Source organism: Podarcis raffonei, chromosome 5 (assembly GCF_027172205.1).
Source record: "Podarcis raffonei isolate rPodRaf1 chromosome 5, rPodRaf1.pri, whole genome shotgun sequence".
NCBI classification, from domain to species: Eukaryota; Metazoa; Chordata; class Lepidosauria; order Squamata; family Lacertidae; genus Podarcis; species Podarcis raffonei.
In genome coordinates, this window is record NC_070606.1 from 100,370,712 (window position 1) to 100,388,956 (window position 18,245).

The following is an 18,245-nucleotide window of genomic DNA, read 5'->3' on the forward strand; positions in this document are numbered from 1 at the left end:
TCCAAGACTTTGGCCACCTCATGAGAAGAGAAGACTCCCTGGAAAAGACCCTGATGTTGGGAAAGATGGAGGGCACAAGGAGAAGGGGACGACAGAGGACGAGATGGTGGGACAGTGTTCTTGAAGCTACCAGCATGAGTTTGACCAAACTGCGGGAGGCAGTGGAAGACAGGAGTGCCTGGTGTGCTCTGGTCCAGGGGGTCACAAAGAGGCGAACACGACTAAACGACTAAACAACAACAACAACAATCTGTACATATCTGTCAGCGCTGCCCAAGGTCCCAGCTCACACAAGACCAACGCTGCTTCTTGCTCAAGTTAAAAAGTCTTCATTGAAGTTCAGTCTCATTTCCAGACGCGCAGCGCGCAACGCTACATCTATCCATCAGACCGTAGAAGTCCCATCTGAATCTCCTCCCCCCTGACACCAGCTTAAGATTCTAGCCTTACTCCACCTCTTCCTCTGTTCCTTCTTTCTCTGGGTCCTTCTGCTAGTCGGAGTCTCAGCCCTCCTAGATTCTTCTGACGCTGATTCTGCCGACTCTCCCCCCCCCCCCCTCTTTCGGGCTTTAGGACCTGGCTCCCAATCCGGGTTTTCTGCTGTCCCGCGCTCCTCCACATTTGAACTTGGCGCGCGCGCGCAGCCTCCCACTTTCCTTCTGACTGTTACACTTGTGTCACTGCTCCCCCTTTCGGGGAGGCTAGCTGGACCTGGCCTTCCCTCCGTCTCCCCACTCCCCGATGGAGGAGAAGCTGGTCCTGACTCACGTGACTCTTCCCCCCCACTGTGCTCTGGTGGGGGAACTGGCCCTACTCCTCCGCTACTCCTTTGGGACTCCCCTCTGGTTCCTTGTTTATGGATCGTCCCCCCTGGGACTCGCCTCGCCCTTACCATAGGCGCCCCCTCCTGGGAATCTTCTGATTCGCTGGAGAAGCTCATGGAATCTCTCGGTCCACTGTCATATTCCCCTACGCTCCCCTCTGATTCCTCTCCTCCGCTCTCTATTTGCTCTCTCCCCTGCTCTTCTGCTCCTGAGCCTCTGACATCCATCCCCCCCTCGAAGCCCCCCCTTCCCCCCTCCCCCTCTTCGGGTGTGGGTTCCAGGTGCTCCAGCGCTGGGGGTGTGAGTGCTGGCTTCCGTTCTCTCCCCCTGGTGTGCAACCGGCCAGCGGGATCAGGCCCCCCCACGATGGGTTCGTCGACGTCGACTTCCTCTGCTTCCATTTCTCTGCTGTCGTGCTCAAAACCAAGATCCTCCCCCCACACGTCCATGTCCACTTCTCCACCCGGTCCCTCGGGTGAGGCTGTGTGCAAGGGCCCCCTCAGCAGTTCCCTGCTCCACGGGCGTTCTTCCAGGCGCACCCCAATTGCGAGCGCCCTTTGGACTACTTCTGTTGTATTTTGGGGTCTCTCCCCCCTGGCCAGCTCATCTTTCACGGCTCCATTCAGCCCCTCCCAGAACAGATCCCTGACGGCAGCTGAGTCCTTCTGCCAGCCCAGCACATTTACTAACCCAAAAAAGCGGGAATGATACTGGCGCACCGTCGCTTTTCCTTGCCGCAATCCATGCATTTCCCTTCTAGCGACATCCACATCCACCGTTGATTTAAAGCAAGCGTCCATGGCTTCAATAAAAGCGCTTGAATCTTTGAGGGCGGGGTCATTTTCGCGTAACAAGGTTCGCAGCCACGACTTAGCTTCCCCATGCAGATGAGTGATTATGAAACCCACTTTCTCCTCCTCATCTCTAAAATCTTTCCGAAGCAATTTGAGCGCGAAGACTACTTCTGCTCTGAAGTTAGGGTACTGCTGCAGGTTCCCGTCAAAATGGGTCACAAGGCTCGCTCCCCTTTTCCCGAGGCCAACTCCCTCCGGCTTGGCTCCCAGCTGCCCCTCCTTTCCCCATCTGTCCCACCTGGCTTGCAGATCCTGGCAGAGCGCAGCTGTTTCTCCTTCTTTTTTCTTAGACGCAGCCAATTCTGCGTAGAGCGTTGAGACCGCTTCCTGCAATTGCTTGACTTTCTCCTCTGTAGTCATCTTTGCCTATCTTCGTGAGCTTGCAGAGTTTTTTTTTTTAGCAGATGGGACTTACTGTCAGCGCTGCCCAAGGTCCCAGCTCACACAAGACCAACGCTGCTTCTTGCTCAAGTTAAAAAGTCTTTATTGAAGTTCAGTCTCATTTCCAGACGCGCAGCGCGCAACGCTACATCTATCCATCAGACCGTAGAAGTCCCATCTGAATCTCCTCCCCCCTGACACCAGCTTAAGATTCTAGCCTTACTCCACCTCTTCCTCTGTTCCTTCTTTCTCTGGGTCCTTCTGCTAGTCGGAGTCTCAGCCCTCCTAGATTCTTCTGACGCTGATTCTGCCGACTCTCCCCCCCCCCTCTTTCGGGCTTTAGGACCTGGCTCCCAATCCGGGTTTTCTGCTGTCCCGCGCTCCTCCACATTTGAACTTGGCGCGCGCGCGCAGCCTCCCACTTTCCTTCTGACCGTTACACTTGTGTCACTGCTCCCCCTTTCGGGGAGGCTAGCTGGACCTGGCCTTCCCTCCGTCTCCCCACTCCCCGATGGAGGAGAAGCTGGTCCTGACTCACGTGACTCTTCCCCCCCACTGTGCTCTGGTGGGGGAACTGGCCCTACTCCTCCGCTACTCCTTTGGGACTCCCCTCTGGTTCCTTGTTTATGGATCGTCCCCCCTGGGACTCGCCTCGCCCTTACCATAGGCGCCCCCTCCTGGGAATCTTCTGATTCGCTGGAGAAGCTCATGGAATCTCTCGGTCCACTGTCATATTCCCCTACGCTCCCCTCTGATTCCTCTCCTCCGCTCTCTATTTGCTCTCTCCCCTGCTCTTCTGCTCCTGAGCCTCTGACAATATCTATCTGCAAAAGCCTACCTATCATTTTTTCTGAGCCTTGTCTTCTTTCCCTGCTTCTGTGTGGTGACTGGTAAAGGGACTCCTGACTGTTAGGTTGCAGACAACTCTAGGGTTGCGGCGCTCATCTCACTTTACTGGCCGAGGGAGCCAGCGTACAGCTTCCGGGTCATGTGGCCAGCATGACTAAGCCGCTTCTGGCGAACCAGAGCAGTGCACGGAAACACTGTTTACCTTCCCAATGGGGCGGTACCTATTTATCTACTTGCACTTTGACGTCCTTTCGAACTGCTAGGTTGGCAGGAGCAGGGACAGAGCAACGGGAGCTCACCCCGTGGCGGGGATTTGAACTGCCGACCTTCTGATTGGCAAGCCCTAGGCTCTGTGGTTTAACCCACAGCGCCACCCGCGTCCCGTGGTGACTGGTATTGGGAGCAACTTCCACCATGTGAGAATCTCACCTGAGATTTCCAGCACAATGGCTATGCTCTGACCACACGGTCAGAGGCAACGATGCTTCTGAATACCTGTTGCTGTGAGAGTATTGCTCTTGTGCCCGAATCCTGCTTGCGGGTTTCCCACTGGGGCATCTGGTTGGCCACTGTAAGAACAGGATGCCGGACTAGATGGGCCAGCGGCCTGATCCAGTAGACTCCTCTTTCATTCTGTCCTTGGACTAGGCTAGGACCACCTTCTGCTCTGCATTTCTCTGGTCTAGATGATCCTTCAGGTCCCTTCCAACTTTGCAATTTTATAATTCTTTCTCAAACCATCAAAATCTTCCACATGGGTTTGTGGACCTTGCACAGGTGTTGGTCTGTGCAGTGCAGGACTCTAATTGAACCCAGGCGATTGGTTGCTGCTTCTTGGTTGCTTAGCACCAGGCATAAGGACCGCCTCACTCTGCTCCAGCCTGCTCAAGCTATGGGACCCGTTGATCACCTGTTGATCATTTGCGAAAGAAAGGAGGCTTCGCTGGAGATCAGGACAGACCCACAGCAAGACCTGGTATAGATTTTGGAGGAAATGAAGCACATTCTCCAATACACGGGCTGCTTCTTGGCCTTCTTCTCTGCCGGCTTCCTGATTGCTGCGACTTGGACAGACTGTTGGATGGTGAACACGGACGACTCCTTGGAGGTAAGGCAAAGAGAGAGGGAGAGAGAGAGACTCCAGCGGCCGCAAGGCTGGCTCAGATCCATCAGGTGCAGCTTTCCAGAGCGAGGAGGACCGGTGGTGAGTGTGGGAGCGGAATGTATGGGTGTGGTTTCTGCAAGGACTTTGGACTGCGACCTCCTTAGAATGAGAAAGAGAGAGTTGGCAGGAAGGTGGGAGAATCATAGCATTGTAGAATTGGAAGTGGCCATGAGGGCAGTGGCGTAGCGTGGGGGGTGCAGGGGGGGCGGCCGCACCGGGCGCAACATCTGGGGGTTAGGGTTAGGGGGCGCAAATCCACGGGTTAGGGGGCGCAAATTACTTGCCTTGCCCCGGGTGCTGACAACCCACGCTATGCCACTGCATGAGGGTCACCTAGTTCAACTCCCTGCAGTGCTGGAATCTTTTACCCAATGTAGGACTCGAAGCCAAGACTCTGGAGAACAAGAGTCTTGTGCTCTACCAACTGGGCGATCCCCAGAAAACGTGAGAGGTCAGTATGGAATGCTTTAGGTTTTTGACCAGCAATGCTGTTTTCCTGTGATCTCCCTGCTAAGGTAGTTTCTTAACCAGGTTGTGAGAACTTTGTCATCCCTTTAAAAGTTGTTAAGCTCTGTATATAGGCAGAACACCCCATCGATCAGCTCAGAAGGGAGTCTGGCTGGTGGGAGTCTTCAAGGTCATCCCGTGAGTTCAGCAACCGAGCAGAGATTTGAACCCCGGTCTCCCAGGTTCTAGTCTTGACATGCTAACCACTCCCACTTTTAATCTGTTAAAATAGCACCCCTAATTCATCAGTGTGATTTGTAAGAAGGGACGGGGCTATAGCCCAGTGGGCAGGGAGCCCGATTCACATGCAGAAGATCCCATTTTCAATACCTGGCAAACAATTCCAGGCAGGGCTGAGAAAAACAGACCAGTGCTGTGATTTGGGATAAGGCAAGTCCCTAATAAACTTCCTAATAAACATAATAATCAACACCATCAACATCAACAACTTCCTAATAAACATTAGCAAAAAAGCCCAATTGAGCAGATAGGAAAACGCAAGGAAATGCACAGAGCAGTGGGAAATTCATAGAGGAAGCTGCCTTATTTTATTACGTATTACTATTGTCATGCAATGCCCTTTTAAAATGTACTGGGGAAGTTATTGGGTTTTTATGTATTTTGTATTTTTATGTTGTAAGTTAATCCTATGAACTGCCCTGGGACCTGCATGTTTATAGGGCGGTGTACAAACAGCATCTTAAAAAGTAGAGACATCACCTTGCCGACAAAGGTCCGTATAGTAAAAGCTCTGGTTTTCCCAGTAGTGATGTATGGAAGTGAAAGCTGGACCATAAAGAAGGCTGATCGCCGAAGAATTGATGCTTTTGAATTATGGTGCTGGAGGAGACTCTTGAGAGTCCCATGGACTGCAAGAAGATCAAACCTCTCCATTCTGAAGGAAATCAGCCCTGAGTGCTCACTGGAAGGACAGATCGTGAAGCTGAGGCTCCAAGACTTTGGCCACCTCACGAGAAGAGAAGACTCCCTGGAAAAGACCCTGATGTTGGGAAAGATGGAGGGCACAAGGAGAAGGGGATGACAGAGGATGAGATGGTGGGACAGTGTTCTCAAAGCCACAAACATGAGTCTGACCAAACTGCGGGAGGCAGTGGAAGACAGGAGTGCCTGGCGTGCTCTGGTCCAGGGGGTCACGAAGAGGCAGACACGACCAAATGACTAAACAACAACAACATACAAATTTAATAAACAAACAAACAATAATAGAAATATTTTGTGGTTTTGGCTTACGTTTTATGTTGTGAACTGCCCTGAGGTCATACAAATTTAATAACAGCAACAAATTCCTGCACTGGAGGGTTGGGCCAGATGACCTTTGGGGATCCCTTCCAAGTCTACACTTCTATGATTCCAGCTTATCCTACGCTGACTGGCAGCAGCTGTCCAGGGTGTCTGGAAGGGAGCCTCTCCCAGTCCCACCGGACTGAACCCGGGGCCTTCTGCGTGCAAGGCAGCTTCTCTGCAACCCGGTTACTGAAAGACTGCTGGGTCGCTTAGTGGGTGCCCTCTGGGCAATGCCACCCGTGACTGCAAAGGGAACCCAGAAATGGCAAGTTTCACAAGCTGCTTCTCTCTAGACTTAGGGGAAACTGGGAAATCCAACACAGTGAACAGCAAAGGGTTTGGTGTTTTTTTAACCTTGCCTCCGCGGTTCAAAGGCACCTCCAGTTGGACCACGTCCCCTCCTCTCCTCCTCGGTGTTTCATTAATGCGCCCTCGGGGTTAAGCGCATTCAGGCTTTGCACGTCCCGGCGCTGCGTCTGAATACCAACGCGCTGGGCGAAGGGCCTGCAGCATTAATACCTGACAGAATGAGTTGATCTCGCCACCTAAGCGGGTCATTGCATCCCTAAATATGGGGATGGGGGGGGGGTAATGAGCCGTATTCCCTGGGAAGGAGCCGGCGTCCGATCAGGGCGGCCAGACGCTGGCTCAGCAAGCAGCGCCGAGGAAGGGCTTTGCGCGAAGGAAAGAAGGAGGAAGAGAAGGAGAAAGGGGGAGAGAGAGAGAGAGAAAGGAAAGCAGGAAAGAGAAAAGGAGAGAGAGAAGAAGGAAGGAAGGAAGGAAGGAAGGAAGGAAGGAAGGAAGAAAGAAAGAAAGAAAGAAAGAAAGAAAGAAAGAAAGAAAGAAAGAAAGAAAGAGGGGCTCCAGACCAGGCTATCCGCCCAGATCACTTTTCTTTCTTCCCACCCCCAAATTTGCATGTTTCCAAGATTATGGGAAATCCGCCCAGTTTCAGCGCTTGGGGTGAATTTCAGCGCCTCGCTTTAGGTTGCAAAACCAAACTGGTTTTAGATGATACTTTTCCATGAATCAGTAGCCCTCAGATTGTTTTCCCAGCTGAAATGCGTGCAGCCTCCATCCTGGGGGTGCGGGCTTAAGAGGGGAAAGGTAACAATGCTTTGGGGGGTTTAGAGATAAAATGTGACCGAGGGGAAGGGTATGACAGAGGTGTATAAAATTATGCAAGGCAAAGGGGGAAAGAGAGATTGTTGTTGAGTCGTTTAGTCGTGTCCGACTCCTCGTGACCCCCTGGACCAGAGCACGCCAGGCACTCCTGTCTTCCACTGCCTCCCGCAGTTTGGTCAAACTCATGCTGGTAGCTTCGAGAACACTGTCCAGCCATCTCGTCCTCCGTCGTCCCCTTCTCCTTGTGCCCTCCATCTTTCCCAACATCAGGGTCTTTTCCAGGGAGTCTTCTCTTCTCAGGAGGTGGCCAAAGTACTGGAGCCTCAGCTTCAAGATCTGTCCTTCCAGTGAGCACTCAGGGCTGATTTCCTTCAGAATGGATAGGTTTGATCTTCTTGCCGTCCATGGGACTCTCAAGAGTCTCCTCCAGCACCAGAATTCAAAAGCATCAATTCTTCGGCGATCAGCCTTCTTTATGGTCCAGCTCTCACTTTCATAAAGGGTAAAGGTAAAGGGACCCCTGACCATTAGGTCCAGTCGTGACCAACTCTGGGGTTGCGGCGCTCATCTCGCTTTATTGGCCAAGGGAGCCGGCGTACAGCTTCCGGGTCATGTGGCCAGCACGACTAAGCTGCTTCTGGCGAACCAGAGCAGCGCACGGAAACGCCATTTACCTTCCCGCTGGAGCGGAACAGGAGCTCACCCGTCGCAGGGATTCGAACCGCCGACCTTCTGATCGGCAAGTCCTAGGCTCTGTGGTTTAACCCACAATGCCACCTGTGTCCCTACATACTCGGATTTAAATAGAAACACAACCCATCTCTGGCAGCTTCAAGGCTGTCACTTCTGCTGCTGCTGCTGCTTCCTCTTTGGACCAGACCGGAAGATAGGAATAATAATAATAATAATAATAATAATAATAATAATAATAATAATAATAATTTATTATTTATACCCCGCCAATCTGGCTGGGCCTCCCCAGCCACTCTGGGCGGCTTCCATAAAAACCAAAAATACAGTAAAATATCACGCGTTAAAAACTTCCCTGAACAGGGCTGCCTTAAGATGTCTTCTGAATGTCAGGTAGTTGTTTATTGCTTTGACATCTGCTGGAAGGGCATTCCACAGGGCGGGCGCCACTACCGAGAAGGCCCTCTGCCTGGTTCCCTGTAGCTTTGCTTCTCGCAATGAGGGAACCGCCAGAAGGCCCTCGGCGCTGGACCTCAGCGTCCGGGCAGAATGATGGGGGTGGAGACGCTCCTTCAGGTATACTGGACCGAGGCCGTTTAGGGCTTGAAAGGTCAGCACCAACACTTTGAATTGAGCTCGGAAACGTACTGGGAGCCAATGTAGGTCTTTCAAGACTGGTGTTATATGGTCTCGGCGGCCGCCCCCAGTCACCAGTCTAGCTGCCGCATTCTGGATTAGGAAGCGGCTGCCATTGGTGCACCTAGCTCTGTAGTGTCTACCCAGGCTGGCAGAGGCTCTCCTGGGTGTCTGGCACGGAGCTTCCTCCAGCCCTACCTGAGGATGTACCTGGGACCTTCCGCTCACCCCATTTAAAGTGTGCTGTTCTGTTTTTAATCTCCGCATTTTAATATATCTGGGGTTTTGTATTGCTTTAATTCTGTTAGAGTTTAATTGCTTTACAACTTATTATTTTTCACAGGCTTTCAGCCTTCTGAATTTTCCCTTGTGCAGTTTTTAATTTGTGTCAGCTGCCTTGAGCCCCACTGTTGGGAAATGGCAGGATATTATCCCAAACTACAGCCCTTCCTCCTCCACAGAAGGAACCATCCTCTGTTGACTGAGGCACACGGAATAATAGAATGGTCAAGAGCTGGAAGGGTTCCCCAAAGTTCATGCAGCCCAACCCGGTCGCATGGCCACTCTAACTGAAACTGTAGGCTCCTTGGGGCAGGTCCTTGTAATAATAAGAATGATGGTAACTTTCTCCCACGTAGTTGAGCGCTACCTGCCGCGGCCTTTGGTGGGAATGCGTCACCAATGCCTTTGACGGGATAACAACCTGCGATGAATATGACTCCATCTTGGCTGAGCACCCAGGTACGTCTGCTGCGAGTTGTTCTTGTTGTTATTGTTATTGATATTGTTGTTGTTATTCTTATTATTATTATGATTACTGGATCAATTCTGAAGGAAACAGGTCTTAGAGAAAGCATTTACTGCACCATAAGCTGAAAAACTTGGTTTTTGTTTGTTTTATTGTTTATTTGGTTTTATTTGGTTTTCACTTTAATAATATCAAAATCACGTATAATTCATCGTATAAACAGCTGTATAAACACAAAACACATTTAGTTGAATTACATGCTGTTCACTTCTCTGGAATCGTTATGCTGATGTCATAATGATCTGAAACTTTATTTATGTATTTATTGCATTTAAATATCACATTCTCCCTCTCTAAGGAGCTCCCTCTCCCACCCTCCTACTTTATTTTTATTTTTTTTTAAATAATATTTTATTAAGTTTAACAATAGAAAAATAAGACAATAAAAACACAGAAAAACAATATCAAACACAACAATACAAATTTTCACAATACATAAAATACAAACATTTAACAGGAGAAAAAAAACAATCAACACACACAAAAATAAAATAGGAAGAAACACAAATCACTCTTTTCTAATTATTTATCTTCAATTAACTTATTTTCCTGACTTCCTCACGCCTCCCTTTTTTATATCCCTTTTTAACAATTAATTCAGCAAATTCATATCCTACTACTTTGTCCTTATATATTTTACCTCCCAAATTTCAAATTTTTATCTCTTATAACTAGAAGCCCTTCATTTTATTTCAATGCTCCCACTCTCCTCATTTAGTCCCTACAACAAGCCTGTGAGGTAGGTCAGTCTGGGGGCAGCGACTGAGCTCAAGGTCACCCAGTATGGCCAGGGAGGGATTCGAACCCTCGTCTCCCAGGTCCTACTCTGACACGCTAACCACTGCACCACACCAGAGTCCCCTTCCTTCTGCCTCCAGGCTCTTCCTTGTTTTGCAGTGAAACTGGTCCTGACCCGAGCGATGCTCATCACAGCTGACATCCTGGCTGGCTTCGGGTTCACCTTCCTCCTCCTGGGCCTGGACTGTGTGAAATTCCTCACGGATGAACCTGGAATCAAAACCCAAATCTGCTTCATAGCTGGACTGGCTCTGCTAACGGGAGGTAGTTGGCCGCAGAAAGCTGGGACCTGGGTCTGGTGGGGCTGGGAGATATAAGGAGTTTAAAGTTAAAATGTTAAAGTGATAATAATGCTAAATTATTATAAATTTACGATGGGGCGGAAAGTCCACAGGCTATAAAGGACTTGCTCGCAAATTTATTGACAGCTGCACAAATTATTATAGCCAGGAAGTGGAAGGGGCAAGCAGAATATAAAATGGAATAATTGTATAAGGAGGTGTGGAATATAGCTATTCGTGATAAAATAACATGTGCCATTAAGGTAAGACAGGGAATATGCAGGAGAAATGATTTTGAGGAGTTACGGAGGGTGTTTGCAGAATTTGTGCTGTTAAAGGGGGAAAGGTTAAATACCATCTCAAGAGGTGTTGAAATTTGGAGAAGTTGGATAGGTACAATGGAATGGTCTCGGGGGTGGGGTGCACATTTTTATTCTTATTTATTTATTATTATTACATTGTCAAAATAAAAAAGGGATAAACTATGGGAAAGAAAAAGAAGAAGAAATAGGTTAAAGTTCACCTCAACTTTCTAAGCAGGGAGTTCCAAAGTGTAGGTGTTGCCACATTAAACAACTGAGCTTCCACAAGTTTGGAATGGGGATTATGTGACACCTGCAACCTTGGCCATAGCCAATGGGGGAAGATCTACAAAAATTTGTGAAAAGCGTTTTAAATACTCAATTAACTGAGGTTCTGCCCCCACAAAGTCTGCCCTCCGTAATGTCCTACTTTGGGGGGTATTTTTATCTGTGATTTCCCCCAAAACTTTGGATGCCCCTCCCTAACAAAAATCCTGGCTACACCCAGGCTTGCAATAGTGTCAATTCTGCTAATTGAAATGTTCAGTCTGGTCTCAGGTTCAGTGGTACCTCGGTTTAAGAACAGTCCTGTTTACGAACTATTCAGTATAAGAACTCTGCAAAACCGGAAGTAGTGTTCCAGTTTGAGAACTTTAAAAAGTAAAGGGTAAAGGAACTCCTGACCATCAGGTCCAGTCGTGGCCGATTCTGGGGTTGTGGCGCTCATCTCGCTTTATGGGCCGAGGGAGCTGGCGTACAGCTTCCGGGTCATGTGGCCAGCAGGACTAAGCTGCTTCTGGCGAACCAGAGCAGCACACGGAGACACTGTTTACCTTCCCGCCGGAGCAGTACCTATTTATCTACTTGCACCTTGATGTGCTTTCAAACTGCTAGGTGGGCAGGAGCAGGGACAGAGCACCGGGAGCTTACCCCGTCGCGGGGATTTGAACCGCCGACCTTCTGATCGGCAAGCCCTGGGCTCTGTGGTTTAGACCACAGCGCCACCTGCGTCCCTTGCGAACTTTGCCTCGGTCTAAGAACGGAATCGGAATGGTGGAAGGGCACTGGCAGTGGGAGGACTCATTTGGGAAAGTGCTTCTCGGTTTAAGAACAACTTTGGTTTAAGAACAGACTTCCAGAATGGATTAAGTTCATAAACCGAGGTACCATGGTTGTTGTATTGCCCCATGCCACCCTAGTCTCCAAAGAGTGAGAGACTCCAGGGGTTTGAGACACTCACCCAGGGATCCGTTTCCTTGGAATGAAGGTCAGTAGAGACAGTGGTTTCTTCAGCTGATATGTTTTTATTTACACATATTGAGGACATCTGTACAACGACATTAGCACCCCAACACCCTTCTCTGTTGGTTGTAGCTTTTGATCCAGCACAGAGCAAGCAGGTCTCCGTATCTCCAGCTTCCAAGCTGCTTTCAGCTCGGCTCAGCTACACCACAGCTCTGGCTATTGTCTTCCTACTGATCAGCTAATAATAATAATAATAATAATAATAATAATTAAAAATATAATAAAAATATTAAATAATAATAATAATAATAATAATAATAATAATAATAATAATAATAATAATTTAATATTTATATCCCACCCATCTGGCTGGGTTTCCCCAGCCACTCTGGGCGGCTTCCAACAGAACACTAAAATACAATAACCTATTAAACATTAAAAGCTTCCCTAAACAGGGCTGCCTTCAGATGTCTTCTAAAAGTTTGGAAGTTACTTTTCTCTTTGACATCTGGTGGGAGGGCGTTCCACAGGGCGGGCGCCACCACCGAGAAGGCCCTCAGCCTGGCTCCCTGTAACTTGGCTTCTCACAATGAGGGAACCGCCAGAAGGCCCTTGGAGCTGGACCTCAGTGTCTGGGCAGAACGATGGGGGTGGAGACGCTCCTTCAGGTCTACTGGACCGAGGCCATTTAGGGCTTTCAAGGTCAGCACCAGTACTTTGAATTGTGCTTGGAAACGTACTAAGCTAAGAGAAGAGGGCGGAGGAACGCCAATACCCCTTAGCTTGGAAGCCCCCCTGACTTAGTTGCAGCTCTTGCAACCTGGCTCCATCTTTTGGCGCGCTGGTGAGGACACTTAAATGGCCAGCTAAAAAGAAACTTGTCTGACCAGTTCAGCAACAGAATCCTCCATTAGATTCTAAGCCTCACTGGGTAGAGCAGGCAAACTCAGCCCTCCAGATCTTTTGGGACTACAGTTCCCATCATCCCTGACCACTGGTCCTGTTAGCTAGGGATCATGGGAGTTGTAGTCCCAAAACATCTGGAGGGCTGAGTTTGCCTATGTATGGGGTAGAGGATCCAAGCACATCATCCAGACCAGTGTCGGATTTACGTATAAGCTAAACAAGCTCTAGCTCAGGGCCCCACTCTCTTGGGCGCCCTCCCAAAAATTTAAAGGTAAAAAAACCTGGATGTACATTTCCAAAATACAATATAAAAAACTAATAAAATAAAACCTACATACAGCAACAGTGCCTGCCTGCTCGCCTGCTCCCTCAAATATCCCTGGTTTGCTCATATATATATATATATATATATATATATATATATATATACACACACACACACACACACACACACACACATATATATATATATATATATATATATATATATGACGCGGGTGGTGCTATGGGTTAAACCACAGAGCCTAGGACTTGCCGATCAGAAGGTTGGTGGTTCGAATCCCCGCGGCGGAGTGAGCTCCCGTTCCTCGGTCCCTGCTCCTGCCAACCTAGCAGTTCGAAAGCACGTCAAAGTGCAAGTAGATAAATAGGTACCGCTCCGGCGGGAAGGTAAATAGCGTTTCCATGCGCTGCTCTGGTTCGCCAGAAGCAGCTTAGTCATGCTGGCCACATGACCCGGAAGCTGTACGCCGGCTCCCTCGGCCAATAAAGCGAGATGAGTGCCGCAACCCCAGAGTCGGCCACCACTGGACCTAATGATCAGGGGTCCCTTTACCTTTATATATAGGGTGCCTACATTCTGCATGGACTGGCCGCATGGCAACATGTGCAAATGGCTTGAGATACCTATTAGATCCATAAATTACCATATAGCATATATTCAACACGAAAAACAGTCACAGTTTGTTGTTGACAAAGGACAGCTGAACATATGAAGGAGCTCAGGGCCTCATCAGACCTAAATCCGGCCCTGATCCAGACTGACCCCTGCAAAGACACATGAGTTCTTTAGTCACATGGACAGAGAGAAGGATTTTCTTTGACCCAGGCCACAGGAGTCAGCAATGGGACCTCATTTCAGCATTGTGGATCAGACCTTGAAAAGTGACGCACTGACCCATAACCATGTGCAGAGTGCAACTTGAACAATTGCGTCCAGCCTCCATATTTCTGGGCAAAACATCCTCCAGGTCCGGCATAATGTGGGGCAATGGTCAGAGTGATCCCCAGACATGCCTGGGGGGGGGGCTTGCACCCTTCAGTGCTGAAAACCTCCCCCAAGAAAACCGCAGCGCCCACACTGGGCCTTGCGCCTCCCCATTCTGGAGTGTGGGCTGTTTGCAGGCTGCGGTTCTGCTGCCATTCCAAATTCAGAGCATGCAGTGGTGAATGAAACCCCCCAGGGGTATGAATTAAGCAGAGGATTTTACCTTTCATAGAGCTGCAGGGATTAAACGGAAGCCCTCCTGGGTCGGAGGTTGCGGGTGCAGCCGTGCCAAAGAATTCAAATTCCACACGAGGCAAAACTGCAATCTGTGACCTGGATAAATTATGCAAATGAACCACCTTTGCAGAAACTTTCCTGTCTTTTTTTTGGGGGGGGGTGATCAGCATCCTGCCCATCATACTGTTCTATAGAATTTCACCTGGCATTTCCTAGATGCTTTTCCTAATCTCTTCAAAGCCACATAATCTAGAAACTTGTCCTTTCCTCCCCCCTCCCTCTCTTTCTCTCTCTCTCTCAGTGCTGAATGACTTCTGCACTCACTGCCATGTATTCTGGGTTCCTGTTGCTCCTGTCATTTAGTTTAATGCATTTTAAGAGACCATGTAACCAGAGTGGCTGGGGCAACCCAGTCAGATGGGTGCGGTACAAAAAAATATATTATTACAGGGGTGGGGGGAATTTCCTGCCCATGCAAATAAAACCATGCTTTGCAGATATCCACACTGCAGGGTGGCTGGGTATTGTGGTTGAGAAATTCAAGGTTACATTGGCCCTGCGAATTCTGTACCAGCTGAAGTTTCTGACCGGTCTTCAGAGGCAGCCCCACGTATAACGCACTGCAGTAATCTAACCTTCAGGTTACCAGAGTATAGAGAACAGTAGTTAGGCTCTCCCTGTCCAGATAGGGACATAGATGGGCCACCAGCCAAAACTGGTGGAAGTCACTCTGGGCCACTGAGGCCACCTGAGCCTTGAGCGACAGCAAAGGATCCAGGAGGACCCCCAAGCTATGAACCTGTTCCTTCAGAGGAAACGCAACCCCATCAAGAACAGGCGATCTCCCACACATCCGATCTAGGGAACCACATAGTAAGGGAAGTGCAAGTTGATTGCAGCAACGTCATTGGGATAAATAATTTCTTTCTCACACGGAGAGGCAGAGGTTGGAGAATTTTGTGGGGCTGGTTGTTGCTAATGGTATAAACACGTTCATGTCAAAGACACAATTTCCTTTTGCTCAAAACGTGGGGAAGGGTGTCTATTTGACCTGTAGACAAGGCATTTCTGAAGTTAATAAGAATAAACAAGCACAACAGATGCTCTTCAGTCTCCTCCTCCTCCTTCTTGTTCTTCTTCCTGCTTGCTTTTTCACAAATCTGCAGGCAGGCACCTCTCATTTTCAGTGTCAAAGACCCCACAGGAGGGTCACCTGTGGATCAGCGGAGGATAATATCCCAAACCGGGCAGTTAACATCTGGTGCTTGCTCTGTTTCTTGCAGGTGTCCCTGGGCTAATTGGATCCGTCTGGTATGCCATCGGCGTCTACGTGGAGCGCTCGACTCTGGTTTTGCATAACGTCTTTGTGGGCATCCAGTACAAATTTGGGTGGTCCTGTTGGCTGGGGCTGAGCGGGTCTCTGGGCTGCTTCTTATCTGGCTCCTTGCTAACCTGCTGCATGTATCTCTTCAGAGGTAAGAGCTGGGGGTGGAGGAGTCTGCCATGCAAAATGTTCTAGTGTTCGGAGAGCCAGTGTGGTGTAGTGGTTAAGAGCGGTAGCCTCGTAATCTGGGGAACCGGGTTCGCATCTCCGCTCCTCCACATTCAGCTAGTCACACTTCTTTGAAGTCTCTCAGCCCCACTCACCTCACAGAGTGTTTGTTGTGGGGGAGGAAGGGAAAGGAGAATGTTAGCCGCTTTGAGACTCCTTAAAGGGAGTGAAAGGCGGTATATCAAATCCAAACTCCTCCTCCTCTTCTTCTTCTTCTTCTTCTTCTTCTTCTTCTTCTTCTTCTTCTTCTAGGCCATCCCAAATCATATCTCTGTGCCTTCAAGTCACTATTCCCCGAAATGGGCCCATAAAATGTCCCCTTGTCTGAAATCCTGGAGAGCTGTTGCCAAGTCGTTGTGGACAAGACTGAGCTAGATGTTATGACTCAGGATAAGGCTGCTTCTCCTGTTCCTGAGTTTAGTGAATAGATCATCTACTGTATCTCTCCCCACCACCTGGCCCAGCTTCCAGTTTCCCCCTAAGAGGCCTGGATATTCTGAATTCCAGGAAGCAGCTAGAATCAAAAAGATGAAGACTGATTCAGCGATGCATTGCTGGGTGTTGTCCAGATGGCCTTTGGGGGTCCTGTCCAACCCTACAATTCTATGACCTCGGAAGACGGTGGCTTCTCCTTCACTGGAGGTTTTTAAGCAGAGGTTGGATAACCATCCAGCAGTAGAACCATCAAATTGCAGAGCTGGAAGGGACCCCAAGGATCTTCTGTTCCAACTCTCAAAATGCAGGAATCTCAGCTAAAGCATCCCTGACAGGTGGCCATTCAACCTCTGCTTAAAAACCTCCAAGGAAGGAGATCCCACCACTTTCTGAGGGAGCCCGTTCCACTGTCAAACGGCTCTTAGCATCACAAAATTATTCTTGATGTTTAGTTGGACTCTCTTTTCTTGTAACTTGAATCCATTGGTTCGAGTCCTGCCCACTTGTCACTTTTTTCCAGGGTGACGAGGAACCATTAGTGAGCACTCGTTGTTGTTGTCGTTTGTGTGTGTTTGTGTGTGTGTGTGTGTGTGTGTGTGTGTGTGTATTTCCGTTTTACAATTTACAATACTCATCCTACATCCTTAAGATATCAAGGACTTCCCTTCTTCTCTTTCCATGGTTCATTTTACATACCTTAAATCCTTGCATATTTTACAAAAATCAGTATTCCATTATTGCATCCATCAGAACTAATTTAAACTGTTGAATTTATCTTAATGCTGCCAGCGTTTTCAGCTGAACACAATTATTTCCCATGTAGTCAAGAAATGTTTCCCAATCGTCTTAAAAATTTGTGAGCACTCTTTGGGTTTGGGTTACAGTTAGATAGCCGTGTTGGTCTGCCGTAGTTGAAACAAATCAAAACAAAACAAAATAATTTAAAAAATCCTTCCAGTAGCCTAAGGTGCTACTGGAAGAATTATTTTTGTTTTGTTTTGTTTTGTTTCGCCTTTGGGTTTGGTCAGTCAACCAGCTATCAGTAACTTTGCCCATCTACATTTTACCAGCTTCTCTGCAAGAATGTCATGGGGCACATTGTCAAAAATCTTCCTGAAATCAAGATACACTGTTGGGGATCCTTCAGCTGTGATTCCTGTATAGCAGGGGGCTGGATTGGATGGCCTTTGAGGTTCCCTTCCATCTGTGCAATTCTATGGCGATTCTCGCCCCCCTTCTAACCAGCAGCGTTTTTGTGTGTTTCTCTCCCTTTCCGGGGCTCTGGGCTACAGATGTTGGTGCAAGCAGTTCGTTGCGGAAGACTTATTCCCCTCCTGGGATGAGCAGCCTGTGCCGCCCAGCCTCCCAGACAACTACTGCCAAAATGTACGCCATGGACACCAGAGTGTGAGGAAGAGGAGATCCTGAGGGGACTTGGCTCACCTCCTTTGTGACTTATGGGGCTGCCCCAGATGCCAGAAAGGGTCTCCAGAGGCTGTGATTCAACCCCAAGGACTTTGGCTGTTTCCACCAACCATGTTCAGGACAATCTCTCATCCCTAACAAATATCTGTTAGTTTGTTTTGAGAACCGTGCCTATGGTGAATGCAGCAGGTCCATAATTTAATTCGAGTGGTCAAATGGCAGGGGGTTAGACTAGATGACCTGCTGCCCCCTTTTCGATGATTCCATAGCCCAAGAAATGTGGCTGTTTGATGCAGCCTTGGAGGTGTGCCTCATCAGCTGACTTCAGGGCTCCCCTTCCACAGCACACCCTCTCCTGCTTGTCAGGGTCTGAATGTGCATGGCACTGTTTGGCCGGATGCCATCCCCAGGGCCAGATTTAGATGGAGAACGGCCCTCGGCTACTCCACTTGTGAGGCCCCTCCCAATCCCCCACCCTCACGACTGGAAGAAAATGGAAGAGTGTTATGGACAAAACTGTGTGAAGCCAAGGGTGATGACGAGTATTTAAAATTCTGCAATTCACACTATCTTCATAGAATCATAGAATCATAGAGGTGGAAGAGACCACAAGGGCCCTCGAGTCCAACCCCCTGCCAAGCAGGAAACACCAT

General features: G+C 48.9%; 1 protein-coding gene across 1 annotated transcript; it reads left to right on the forward strand.

Moving 5' to 3' along the window:
* Positions 1-3,790: 3,790 nt before the first annotated feature.
* Positions 3,791-17,779, forward strand: CLDN16 (claudin 16). The gene is made up of 5 exons (XM_053390873.1): positions 3,791-4,016; positions 8,975-9,077; positions 10,042-10,206; positions 15,464-15,655; positions 17,460-17,779. Exons 1-5 carry the CDS (start codon positions 3,903-3,905, stop codon positions 17,576-17,578), a joined length of 693 nt encoding a protein of 230 aa, XP_053246848.1. The 5' UTR covers positions 3,791-3,902; the 3' UTR covers positions 17,579-17,779.
* Positions 17,780-18,245: the final 466 nt, after the last annotated feature.

Coding starts and splice junctions, on each gene's coding strand:
- CLDN16 (XM_053390873.1), top strand. CDS start 3,903: ATGAAGCACATTCTCCAATACACGGGCTGCTTCTTGGCCTTCTTCTCT. Junction 4,017..8,974: donor ACACGGACGACTCCTTGGAG/GTAAGGCAAAGA, acceptor TCTCCCACGTAG/TTGAGCGCTACCTGCCGCGG. Junction 15,656..17,459: donor CTGCATGTATCTCTTCAGAG/GTAAGAGCTGGG, acceptor TCTGGGCTACAG/ATGTTGGTGCAAGCAGTTCG.